This window comes from Pteropus alecto, unplaced genomic scaffold (assembly GCF_000325575.1).
Source record: "Pteropus alecto unplaced genomic scaffold, ASM32557v1 scaffold57, whole genome shotgun sequence".
Classification (NCBI taxonomy): Eukaryota; Metazoa; Chordata; class Mammalia; order Chiroptera; family Pteropodidae; genus Pteropus; species Pteropus alecto.
The window spans coordinates 2540685-2554291 of record NW_006442508.1 but is presented as its reverse complement, the minus strand read 5'-3'; the positions used below and the strand labels follow the sequence as shown (position 1 = coordinate 2554291).

The 13607-nt window shown below is 36.7% G+C and overlaps 1 protein-coding gene across 8 annotated transcripts in view; it reads left to right on the top strand.

Annotated features, from left to right (window-relative positions):
* Nucleotides 1-13607, top strand: part of ATP8A1 (ATPase phospholipid transporting 8A1) — a 217299-nt gene that overhangs the window by 99113 nt on the left and 104579 nt on the right. For all 8 annotated transcript variants that reach the window (XM_015597587.2, XM_025040218.1, XM_025040214.1 and 5 more), the window contains 2 exons: nt 683-732; nt 4999-5068. In XM_015597587.2, coding sequence (XP_015453073.1) covers nt 683-732; nt 4999-5068 — 120 coding nt within the window. The remainder of the gene's footprint in view (nt 1-682; nt 733-4998; nt 5069-13607) is intronic.

The window sequence follows — 13607 nt, the reverse complement described above, 5'->3', positions numbered from 1 at the left end:
CAATGTAGGGAACTGGGTAGGTGGGGGTTTGGAGGCCCAGCATTTAATATGAATATAACAATGCCATATCTTCAACTGTGCTGGTCAACTTCTAGACAAAAGATCCTATATTTCGCCCTTTATAGAGTAAAACCTCTGGTCTTCTGCCACTGTGCCAGAAGGTTCAGTTCTCAGAGCTGCTTTCAAGTAGCTCTTACCCAGTCCTCCCCATTTTAAGTCCCTCTTTTACCTCACAGTTCTAGAGCTATCTAGTTTTTCACTTCTTAAGCGTTTTAAGGATTATGTGGTACAAATCTGATTGGTTCTCAGCTCTTCCCATGGCTTCTGTAGAATTTGGCCTTGTATCTGCAAAGTAAGATACCACTCATTGATCTCTTTTCTAGCTTCCAAATTTCTAGTGCTGTTGTCTCTTTTCTTATTTTCCTGCCATAACAAGTTTTTTCCTTCTTAAGTGTTTACTATAGTTTTAGAGGGGCTTTGGGAAGGACAGAAATTAAATATGTATGGCTAATCTTCTGTCTTAACCTGGAAGTTAATAAGTTTAATTATAGATGATATATTTCAGAAGAGACGATTTGTTTGTGTTGACAGTTTTTACATTAAAATTTTATAACTAGGGTTTATTTCCAAGAAGCCAAAGATATTTGCAACTTGTGTAATTACGTATTCCTTTTCTTCATAGCTGGGGCAAGAAGAAAGATATGAATTGCTCAATGTCCTGGAGTTTACAAGGTAAAATATCTCTCCTGTGATTTGTGCAAATGAAATAAATCTCTATCATTATTTTTCCCATTTAAATAATTAGGAAGTATGCTTATTTTTATTTAACTAAATTATTTAAACAAAATATTAAATGAACATCTTAGGTACAGTTTTAAATTATCATAGCTATAGATAAATCTTAAATAGCTTCAGAAATGTTACAAGGTATGGTTTCTGAAGATAGTGTCAAAATATTTTTTAACATGACACACTCTACATCATGACATGGGGTATAGGACTAGGAGTCTTATGGCTGGTGATCTAGAAACTTGGTTCTACTTAGAGGGGCCAAGATTTATGGGGAGTGAAGATGAATCAAAATTAGAAACCCACCATTCTATTTATGTGCTCATTATATCTAATTGTCTTTGGATTTTAGAAAACATATCCATCTCTCTCTTAGGTATAAAACCAGTTGTCATCTAATAGGAAAAGCAGAAAGCAAAGAAGTTATCTTAACTTGATTTCTTAAGGTCAAATAATAGAGGCCTTATAATTATAATCAGTGATATCTCTATGAGTTTTTGGCTTTTTATTCCTTCATGACTATGTAGTTTTTCAACTAACCTACATTCTTGAGGCAAATCGGCCTCAGCTACAGATAAAAGGCTCTTGCATCACCATTCATAGGACACTTAAAAATATCTTCAAGGCTATGGCACTGCTGCTCAAGGAAATAAGTATCCACCTTTTTTCTTGAACTTTCTCCTACATAAGGCAAGCTTGTACACTGACTAGGAAAGGCATTTTCTTTTCTCTGCCAGCTTTGGTTGCTATCTTGGTTGAGTGTGACCACATGCCAGTGGTTAATATCAAAAGTAATGAGGGTCTCTCTAACTTTTTATTTAAACATTATTTTCTTGTATGCACTGAAAGACTTAAGGGAAAATGCATAAGAACTTGGATGATTAATTATAACAGCATATTTCTAAAGAGCATCCCTATCTCTTTTTTTCATGTCACAATGACTGTTTTTTCTGTCTCCTTGTATTACAAAATATTTTAAATAGTATATCAATTAATATTTAGATATATTTGTTTATTAACATTCACTTAGAAGCACTATGCTAAGTGATAAGTGCCATGAAAAAAAAATAAAGCCTTGAAACCTATATAATTTTATTAACTAATATCACCACAATAAATTTCATTAAATTTTTTTTTAAAAGAAAAAGCAAAGTTAAAGACTTAAACTTTTTCAGGATGCTATGATGGGTGGGGGTAGGCTTAAGGATGAAAGTGAGAAAAGTAAATATGGTGTTATCAAAGGTCTCTGTGAAAGACATTAGTGGCTTAGACTAAGATGATGATAGTAGAAATAAAGTGAAGTTGATAAAAATCCAGATACATTTTAAGGGATGTCAAGAGACTTTGGGATGGACTGGATGTGGAAAGAGGAAGAAGGGGTTAGAGCCTCTGGCATGAACAGCTAGGTGGATAGAGGTACCCTTTACACAGATGGAAGATCAGGAATAGGAGCAGATGTGAAGGATGAGATGTTTGAATCATTAAGAGTTAGATGCCTGTGAGATATACAAATGGAGGTGTCTGATGTAGGTAGCTGAGCCTGGAGCATCAAAGAGAAGTGTGTGGCTGAAATGTAATTTGGTAGTCATGGGCCTATAAATGGTATTTAAAGCCATGAAGATGAGTTGGGTCTCCTGGATGTAAAATATGGAATGAGGGAAACAAGAAAGACTGAGAATTGAACTATGAGTAATTCCAACTTTTAAGCGTTGGTTAGAAAATGAGGAATCAGCAAGAGAGGTCACTTTGTGGTTAGAGAAGTAGAGAGTAAAAAGGATAATGACACAGAGCCAAGAGAAGAAGATAGTTTCGAGGAGAGAGTGGTCATCTGTGTCAGAAACTGCTGCAAGGTCAAATAAGAGGAAGGTTGAAAAGTATGGGTTGGGTTTAGCCATTCTGTAGAATGGTGAGGAGAGAAGCCTGATGGGAAGGAGAGTAAAGGGTAAAAACATGGAGACAGGGTATGTAGTGATTGTTTTGAAAGATGAGCGGTGAAGGCTTATAGGGAGAGAGTTGAAAGGGGATGTTGCTCAATGTGGGGAGGGCTGTTTGGAGTGAGTTTCATAGGAGAGAGACTAGTACACATTTAAATAACCGATGAGAAGGATCTACTCTGGAAGGAGAAGATGAAGAATGAGGGGGAAGCACATAACTTTGGGAGTGAGGTTATTAAGAAAGTGGGATGAGAAAAGATTCATAGCAAAAGTAATAGGAAAACAAATATTTTCTCTATTGTATCAGAAAAGAGACAGAAAAGATGGCGCACAGTGGATGAATACGTAGGCTTTAAGGGCAGAAAGGACAGGGATTTCTTGTCTGAGGCTTCCATGAAGGCGAACTGCAAAAATTCAAAGGGTCTGGCATGACTAGGGTACACTGGAGACTTGGAGAATGGAGTAGGTGTTCATAGTCCTGCAGACAGTGAGAGAGCAAGCTTGTTAGAAGAATTTAATGGGTTACTGGGCACTATGGAGCATCCAGTTGGCATTGGTTTCATGTATTTACTAATCACTGTGGCTGGATGACTTTTCTTCAGCAAGGTCCACTTACTCCGAGATACCACAGAAAAGGTTCCCATTTACCCAGGGTTTGGGAGTTTTACCACGAAAAGAGAAGAGCAAGGAAGTTGATGAGTTTGGGACTTTATCATCAAAGCTAGATTCAGAGAAGCATGACTCCAGAAGAACTGAGAAAGAGTATACAGAGGTCATTAAAATTTCAGAATATCCAACTAAATGTATTTCTAAAGCACAGAGTTGGAGATTGGAAGTACTAATATGGACTTGCATCACTTAACAACAGGGATGTGTTTTGAGAAATGCATTATTAGGTGATTTCATTGTTGTCTGAATGCTTAGGGGCCCTGATGAGCAAAACAACATGAGATTAAATCAAGTACAAGAAAATATGCAATCAAGAGATGCAATAAACACAGGATATATGAGGCTGCTGGCAGTATAACATGGCATATGTTTTACAGCGAACTTTTTTAATAAGTAGAAAGAGTACACTCTAAAATAACTATAAAAAGTATAGTATGATAAATATACTAATAATATAGTCATCTATCATCATTATCAAATATGTACTCCACATAATTGTATGTGCTATGACTGGCAGCCCTTTGTTTACACCAGCATCACCACAAACAGGTGAGTGATGTGTTGCACTGTTACAATATGATGGCTTCAGTAGGTGATAGGAATTTTTCAACTCCATTATAATCTTATGGGACCACCATCATATATGTAGTCTGTCATTGACCAAAGTACCACTCTGTGGAGCATCACTGTACAATGGAGTTTATAGATGGAAAGAGGACTAAATATGTCTAGATACCTCTGAAATAACTCTTGGCTATATGCTGTGGCACCATTTCTAAATGCAACTTAATATTGAACTCGTCTGAATTTTTTAGCAGCAGAACATTATAAGGTAAAGCAAAATAGATACAGACTCTTGAGAAGTCTTTTTTCCCCCTGATTTCTGGAAAGAATATTTATACACGCTAGGTTCCAAACGAGACCTGTCCTACACAATGGTATACCAGTTCATTCTCCTCAGTGTTATTTGCTGTGTCTTTGCTAATGCTTTGAAAGATGTTGTATGTTTGACTAACAGTTTTTATTAAACTGTTTATATCATCAACACAGTATTAAAATGTTTGTGCTCCTTAGCTTAGCTTTGTAATATAAATTAGGTTTTTTACACAGTTCCAGTGGTTTGCTAATAGTAATTTAAAAACAATAGTTTTGAATGCTTAAGTCAGTTTTAAAGTGCTAATGTTTGCCTTTATATGTGATTGGGTATGTACTTAAAATTGGTTATCATTTCTGTTTTTAATAAAAGCTATAACATACAATTCATCCTGAAAGATACTGGCTTAAATGTTTTTTAAATTTGAACTCATTGAACCAGAACTCTCCCCTAACCTGGTGGGTACTAACTCCTGCAGGTTTCTAGGGAGCTGTTTTGTAAATTATCCTCTAGAGCAGTAGTTGGTACCCTGATGCTTTAAAAAACATAATGTAACTTTCAAAGGTACCCAACTGTATACTCAGAGGATAGTTTATATATGTGGAAGGATAGGACTCATAATTTGGTAAAATTTATTTCTTCATTGTGAATATTAAAATATGTGAGGCATGACAAACATATATATGCACATACTCAGGATGATGACACATAATGGAAAACCTTTTCTTTCAGTGCTAGAAAAAGAATGTCAGTGATTGTTCGCACTCCATCTGGGAAGTTACGTCTTTACTGCAAAGGGGCTGTAAGTTTTTATTTTTGTCTTTCTTTTGCAGTTTTGATTTATGACGGTTTATAATGTATATGTTAAGCATTCTGCTATGGAAATGTAACACAGATGTTTAGCATGAAGTTGCTGACATCCACTTTTGTTGGCGTTTTATGGTAATAATATTCAGCCTTTTCTGGTGAAATATGGAATTCCTTCTGGGTAAATTTGGTGCTTTGAAAAAGTTTAGCTTCGGTTACTGGTATAATTTAATTTTTGATACTTAATATTTGAGGTTTATATTAAATAAGTTAGAAGGCGCTTAAATATAGAAAATATTTTAAAAATCATATTAGAAATGTAGTGATCTGCACCAATTTGAATCTAATTTTTTAAAGACCATAGAAATTGGAGGGGAGAGAGAATTGATCACAATTACTGCTATAATTTCTTCATATAATGATCTATTTGATATTGATTTAATTATAACATAATTTCTAACTATTGGTTAGCTTTAGTATATTAGCAAGTAATATTGACAGAAACAGTAATATGTTATACTAACTGAATTTTCCTAGTTGAAATATGCTTTCACTCATGGAAAAATAAGAAATCTACTGATCAGGGCCTTTTTTTTGTTGTTTTTGTTTAGTCAGTATTCTCCTTCAAAATTATCTTTTCCAAGTACCTAGTCTACTTGGACTAGTCAAGTAGCTTGCCAACGTGGAACTTTGCAATTTTCAATATAATCAACAGCCTTGCTTTGTCATGTGGAACTTGGAAACTGAACTTTTTGAGAAACCCAAGTTTATTATTTAATTTCTGTTGAGAATGTTTCTCATCACCTTGGTTTTAAAGTATTAAAATGCAATTTTTAAATGCCTTGGTTTTAAAGCATTTGGAGATTATTTTGTGATGTTTCATGAATTTAGCTTTAGAATTATTTTGGTTGTCGATTCAAACAATTGACATTTATTCATTGTGTGCATTTTATCTACCAGACTTTGAACTGAATTTTGTAAATAAGAAGATAAGACCTAAGACTTATTATGAATTTAAGACTAATCAGGGAAATGTTAATAAAAAGATTAAGATACAATATTAAGGTATATTGTAAAGATGTTCCATGTCTCAATTGTAACATTCAGGGAATAAGGGAATAAAGAGAGCCTTTAAAACCTCCCACTTTACATAGTTGATATGTGTCTAGTTTACCCAGCTCACATTCTATCTTTCTTAGTTTTGAGTAATCTTCTACCTAGAAACTGGGGAGTTAAAACATGAAATAAAAATAAAAACATTTGACTTCCTTTTTGAATAATCGCAGAGCTAGTTTGTATACATTAACTTGCTTATTGCATTGCTTTTCCCCATTCCCAAACTGTCTGTGAAATGTAGTTAAATACTGAAAAGGTATAAACATATAAAACAGCAAGGTACATTTGAGACCTGCATGTAACTTGGCAGGTAATAACAGAATGCAGGCCTAGAAAGATGGACATGGGTTAGGTCATGGGTTTTTTTCATGCTCACGAATTTATACTTTTTTCTGGATTATTCTGATGCCATTTCAGAAGATGAATGAAGGCAGGAAAGAGATGCATACAGAGTTACCAGTTGATACTATTGACAGTAGTCCAAATAAGCATTGATGAGGATCTGAACCAAGACAGTTGCAGGGAGGATTAAGAGAACAGAGATTTAGGACTTAGTAATTGATTGCATGTGGGTGAGGAAGAAAAAGATCATCTAGGATTATTATTGGTTTTCCACTTGGCTAATTGAGTTTACTAAGTGATACAACTTACTAAAACAGAGGGTTGGGAGCTACATCTGGGCCACAAGGCAGAAATACTTGGATTTCACAGGGAGAGATTGTGGGATGCTGATACATGTGTAGAAGTTAACAAGTATAGCTCCAAGCTAAAAGCAAGGGATTGATGAGATCTCACATGAAGAAATATTACATGAGAAGATAGGAGACCTAAAGGTGAAAAGTAAAACATCCAAGAGGGAACACTGAAATTTGGAGGACAGTCTGAGGAGTCTATTGATTCCTTGGTAGAGTGAATAATCAATACTGACGAGTGCAGCCAAATACTTTAGTAATAAAAGTCAATTAAGAAGTTATCAGTAGTACTTGCCAGTCAAGGTAGCATAGTCTGTTCATAGTTTGATGTATCTCCTCTATCCAAGATTGTAGCAGTGATGGATATAGTACAAAGACAAAACAAAAAGATAAAAACCAGGCTCAAAAGCAAGATAAACATCTGTGCAGACCAAAATAGGATTAGAAAATCAAAGAGGTACATTGAAATGAAGTCTTGAGCTGAGTAGGTTGGGTTTGGTGTCAAGGAGGAGTGGCTGGAGATCTGTGGGGCCATTGGAGCAAAACGTGCTTTCTGTAAAATGCAGATGGGAGTCCAGCCTTCCCTCTTTGAAGCCTAAGACAGCGGTGTGCCTCCTAGTCATGAGATAAGGTTAAGCAAAGCTCTTGCTAGTCTCTACGGGAGAGTATAAAATCCCACTAGATTGGGATGCAGGCAAAGAGGGAGAAAATAAAAGCAAAATCGAGACACACATGAGAAAATCTCATGCCAAACAGATAACAAGCACATAAACAACTGGAACATTCACTCCAGGTGAAATTATCTGTGTAGACCAGTCTAACAAAGGATGTTTAGAACTCAACATGATAAATTAGTTTTTTTTAATTTTATATTTTTACTTTATTATAGGTGACATACAGTATTATATTAGTTTCACGTATGCAACAGTGATTAGATGTTTATATAACTTATGAAATAATCAGTGATCACCCTGTTAAATGCAGTACATATCTGACACCATACATAGTTATTACAACACTACTGACTATATTCCCCATGCTATACTCTATATCCCCTGACTATTTTCTAACTACCAATTCGTACCTCTTAATCCCCTCCCCTCTTCACCTATTCCCCCATCCCCAATCTGACAGCCATCAAAATGCTTTGTCTGTGAGCTTGTTTCTGTTTGTTTGTTTGTTTGTTTATCCTGTTCTCTAGATTCCACATATGACATTTGTCTTTCTCTGTCTGACTTACTCCACTCAGCACAATACCTTTTTGTCCATCCATGTTGTTGCAGATGGCAAGATTTCATTCTTCTTTATGGCTGAGCAATATTCCATTGTATAAATATACTACTACTTTATCCATTCATCCACTGACGGACACCCAGGATGCTTCCATATCTTGGCTACCATAAACAGTGCTGCAGTGAACATATGAATTCACATGTCGCTTCAAAGTAGTGTTTTAGGTTTCTACAGATAAATGCCCAGAAGTGGGAATACTGGGTCCTTACTTGTCTCTCATTAAGCCTTTGTTTTAAAGTCTATTTTGTCTGGTATAAGTATTGCTACCCCAGGTTTGTTTGTTTGTTTTCTTTTCCATTTTCATAAAACATCTTTTTTCATTCCTTTACTTTCAGTCTGTGTGTGTCTTTCGATCTGAAGTGAGTCTCTTGCAGGCAGCATATGCAATGGTCCTATTACCCATTCAGCCATTCTTTCTTTTGATCAGAGCATTTAATTCATTTACATTTAAAGTAATTGTTGCTAGATATGTAGTTATTGCTATTTTATTATTCATGTTTTTGATCTTTGTTTCTTTTTTCTTCTTAAGTCTCTCTAACATTTCCTGTGATACTGGCTTGGTGATGAAGAACCCCTTTAGCTTTTCCTTGTCTGGAAAGCACTTTATCTTTCCTTTAATACTGAATGATAGTTTTGCTGGATAGAGTAATCTTGGTTGTAGGTCCTTGCTTTTCATCATTTTGAATATTTCGTTCCAAGCCCTTCTGGCCTGCAAAGTTGCCTTTAAGAAATCAGCTGACAGTCTTATGGGAGTTCCCTTGTAGGTAGCTAACTGCTTTTTATGCCTTTAAGATTCTCTCTTTGTATTTAACCTTTGGCATTTTAATGATGATGTGTCTTGGTGTGGACCTCTTTGAGTTCATCTTGTTTGGGACTCCCTGTTCTCCCTGGGCTTGTATATCTCTTTCTTTCATCAGATTAGGAAAATTTTCGGTCATTATTCCTTAAAATAGTTTTCAGTTCTTTGCTCTCTCTCTTCTCCTTCTGGTATCTCTATGGTGTGAATATTGGTAAGCTTGATGTTGTCCCAGAGGTCCCTTAAACTATCCTAACATTTTGGATTCTTTTTTCTTCTTGATGTTCTGATTGGTTGTTTTCTGCTACTTTATCTTCTAAATTACTGATTCAATCCTCTGCTTCATCCAATCTACTGCTAATTCCTCCTAAGGTATTCTTTATTTTAGTTATTGTAGTCTTCACTTCTGACTAGTTCTTTTTTATGTTTCCTATCTCCACTTTTATGTTTTCTATCTCTTTTAAAGTTCTCACTGAATTCATCTACACCTCCCCTGAGTTCATTGAACATCCTTATAATAAGTGTGTGGAATTCTGCAACCGATAGATTGCCTGTCTCCATTTTGTTTAATTCTTTTTCTGGACCTTTGTTCTGTTCTTTCATTTAGGACATATTTATTTGTCTTCTTATTTTGGCTGCATACTTGTGTTTGTTTCTCTATATTAGGTAGGGCTGCTACATCTCCCAGTCTTAGTTGAGTGGCCTTATGTAGTAGTTGTGCAGTGGGTTCCATTGGCACAGTCTTCCCTGGCCACCAGAGCCAATACTCTAGGTGTGTCTGTTCTGTGGGTTGTAGAGGGATTTACCCTTGCGCTAATTGGTTGTAATGATTGTCCATGACCAGTAGAGGAGCTGTTGTATAGGGGCTGGCCCCACAAAGCAGGATTCACCCAAGCAGGGCTCTGGTGCCTGCTTTGTCTACCGTTTGGGTATGTAGTCCTCAGTTGTGATCTTGGGTGGTGCTCTGGCTCAGACCAAAGCTGGCCACCAGGCCTGTGAGCCAAGGCCTCCTGGGAGGGATCCTGCCATGGGCCAAGTTCAGCTGCAGCCCGTTTCTTGCCTGGGGCCACTAGCATGAGCCACCAACCAATCCGCAGATGGCCACCACCCACGCTTGGCTTGGGAGTGCCTTGAGAGGCCAAGCCACAAATCAAGGCTGGCTGCCGCTAGTGCCAGGCTTAGGGCTGTTCGGCAAGAGATACAGGGCATGCTGAGGCCAGCTGCTACTTGTTTAGGTGTTGTGAACCTTTGAGAGATTTTAGGAAAGTCTGTAGCATGAGCCAAGACAGGCCATTTATATGAAAAATCCACTGCAAGTGACTTGGGTGGGCCCACATATTGGGAGGGGCAGGAAAACTGCTCCTCCCAATACATTCATAGAGACTCCGGTATGGCACACGCCTGGGTCTACAAGCTGGATGGGGAAGGGCTCAAGAAAGGAACAATGGCCTCTGCCAGCACTTCTGTCTGAGAGAAGGCTGCCCTTCCAGCCCTCACTCTGAAGCCAAATAACTCAGTTCCTCCCCATTTGTTCATGGCACCTTTCGAGCTGCTACCCCAGCAATGGAGCTCAAAGCAAGCGAGTCTGTCAGTGGCAAGTCCACATGCAGGCCCTTTAAGAGGAATGTCTGTGACTCTCTCAGCCCTTTGTCTCACCCAGTCACAGTCTCTTTTGGTTTCCACAGCCAGAGGTTGTGGAGACTTCATTTCCTGGCACTAGAACCCTGGGCTGGGGAACCCAGTGAGGCCAGGACCCCTCGCACCTCTGGGGGAACCTCCACAGCCATTTCATGTCTCTGTCCCTCTTACCGGTCTCGAAGTGGCCTCTTCTGTGTGTCCCCAGTTGTAGGACTTCTGTTCAGCTAGACTTTAGGCAACTCCCAGTGATGACTATTCTGTAGTTTAGTTGTAATTTTGGTGTGGTTCTGAGAGGATACATGCACACATTTATCTACTCCACCATCTTGATCAGCAGTTGAAATTAGTTATTTTTAATGAAAAAGGAGTTGGAAGGAGGAAAGAATGGGGATAACTGTAAGATAAATTAGAAATCATTAATAAATTTAAGAAAAAACAGCAGTAAATGGAATGAACTCTAGATTAGACAGAGTTGAAGAGGTGGGAGTGAAGTTAGTGAATTGGAAGATAGTACTGAAGAGTTCATGTAGATGAGCTGTGTGTCTGTGTGTCTGTGTTTATGGATGACTTATTTTTCTGGCCTTTTTCTAGATTTTCTGCAGTGAGATTGTCTTTGCTAATTTTTAAATGAAAAAGAAAGTATGCAATACACAACTTATATCTGCAATAGAAAATAATTTGGGAAAAGTTACATTTACACAAATAAAAAATATAATAAAGTAAAAATCCTACTCTAATACTTATATCCCAGAGAAGAAATTAAAAGCTTGACTAATATACTTAATGTTGTAAGAACCTTAAAGTGACTGAAAATTTCAAATTAAATGCCCCCTAAATAAAATTCTGTGCCATATGTAAAATGACCACATCTGAAATGAGTTATTTTTAACAGTTCACCACCACATCAGTGGCAAAGTACAGATAGTTCTGAATTGTACATGTAAATCCAGAAAATGTTTGTCTATATTTAAATATAGATGTGTCTAATGTCTTCAGCAAACATTCCAGTTCTAAAGAGCCAAGCTTTTTGCAGCAGGTCACACTTAGCTTGTTGTTAACCTGACGAGAAGATCAGATTCTTTGACAGTAATTGGCTAATTTATAGCAGGATCATCTAGATAACTTCAGTATTTATAGTGCTTAAATAAGTAATTATGTAAGACCTCTTTTTTTTTTACTTGCTACCTTCTTATTGTTGACTCTTGCACTTTATTGTATAGTCTTTTTTTATTTGAGAATATTGTATAATGTGGTATTCCATACAAGTGAAATTTCAGGATGATTAAGGATTACTTTAAATATTTTATTTCACTAACACACTTTTGAACACCTGATATGTGCAAGGCACTGTAAGTAAGGATAGAGCAGCATCAAAACTTCAGTCTAAAAGATGAATAGAAAAACAAATTTTTGAATGAAAATTCACCTAAAATTTTTCATCATGAAGCCCTAGGCTCTTTAAATAAGTAATTGTCATTTGACTGTGCCATGCCACTCCAGCAGCATCTCTTCACCAAGATTTTCCACTTTGACCTTGCCAAGGGCTAGGACACCATATAAGTAAATCCATCTAGGATTTCTTGTAAATATAAACTCAGTAGGTTCTAAATCTGGTCCTAGGGGATGCTTTAGTTCCTGTGAAGGACCTCTTATAGTCCATAATACTATACCAAATATTTGATGTACAGACCTCTGAATAAATGAGTGTTATTTTGGGTGAGAAGGTATCTGTATGTATTTATTTCTCAATTTAAGCACGACCAATTGTGATTGTCATTTTAAAACACTATGCAATTCGTGCAGAAAAGCACATTCAGTCCCCTGCTTTCCTTGATATAATAAAGAAGGTAGAAAATTATCCTATTCTGAGCATCAGTTTCTTCCATAAGAATGGTTGACAGAATTTTATCTCGCTAGCCTTTTCATCACTTTTGTTTTCATGATTTCAATTTTTTAAAATATATTTTTAAAAATTAGTTTTAAGATGGCCTATTTTAATTTTATTGAAAATTTTGTTAGCCTCTTGAAAAAATAGAATTCATAAGTTGTACCCTTCATTCTCAGAAAAGTGCCATGAGGGGAAATTATCATTTCCTTTTGCTTTGCTCCCCTTCCCATTCCACCACTGAAAAATGAAAAGAAATTCATAATTAAGGCCTGGAATATTCCATCTGTTCCGAGGTCACTAAGTTCTGTTTCTCTCAAGGGTTCTAAATCATAGTCCATTAGGCTGCTTCCAAATCTCAGCCCTGAGACTTGAGACCCCAACATGGGTAATACCACTGAGAAGATAATTGCAGGTACGTGATTTATTTTTTCTTGGTCTAATAAAACTGCAAAGGCTGAATACTAAAATTCTTAAAACATGAAACCCAAGCCAAAGAATGACTGAAGGAACAATAGGCAGTTTATAAAGGGGCAAAATTAGAGAAACATAAGTAGTGCATAAAGCTAAAGCTAAAAATGACTTTAAAGATAATCCAGTAATTAGATTTTACAGATTAAGTAAAGTGAGTCTTAAAGCTAATATGACACAATCAGAAATATTCAGCTCTAAGGCAATACCAGGTTTGTGCAAGAGTCTCTCTACTATACCCACCAGCCCTCAGTAGATTTAGACCTATGTCTCTCAGAATTTGTTCTTTTGTCAGCACTAGTCCCATAATGATGCCCTAACCCCAAAAAGGTACACTAGTGAATAAGTTTGGGGCAAATCTATATCACCTCATTAAAGGACCCACTGTGCACATTAACATTTTAAAGCCTCTAAGAAGTATTACAGTAGGGCAAGCTCTTCAGCTTTATTCAGTCCAGCATCACTCAAACTTTTTGAGTTCTGGACCATTCTTCCATGTAGCACCTCTGAACACCACAGTGTTCTGCACAAACTTCAGGGGTAGAGGAGAGACCTCGCACCATGGGAGAGGTGAAGTGTTGATAAAATATGAGATTTTGAACGTTGGAGTAACTACAGATTTATTCAGAAAAGAAAAAGACGA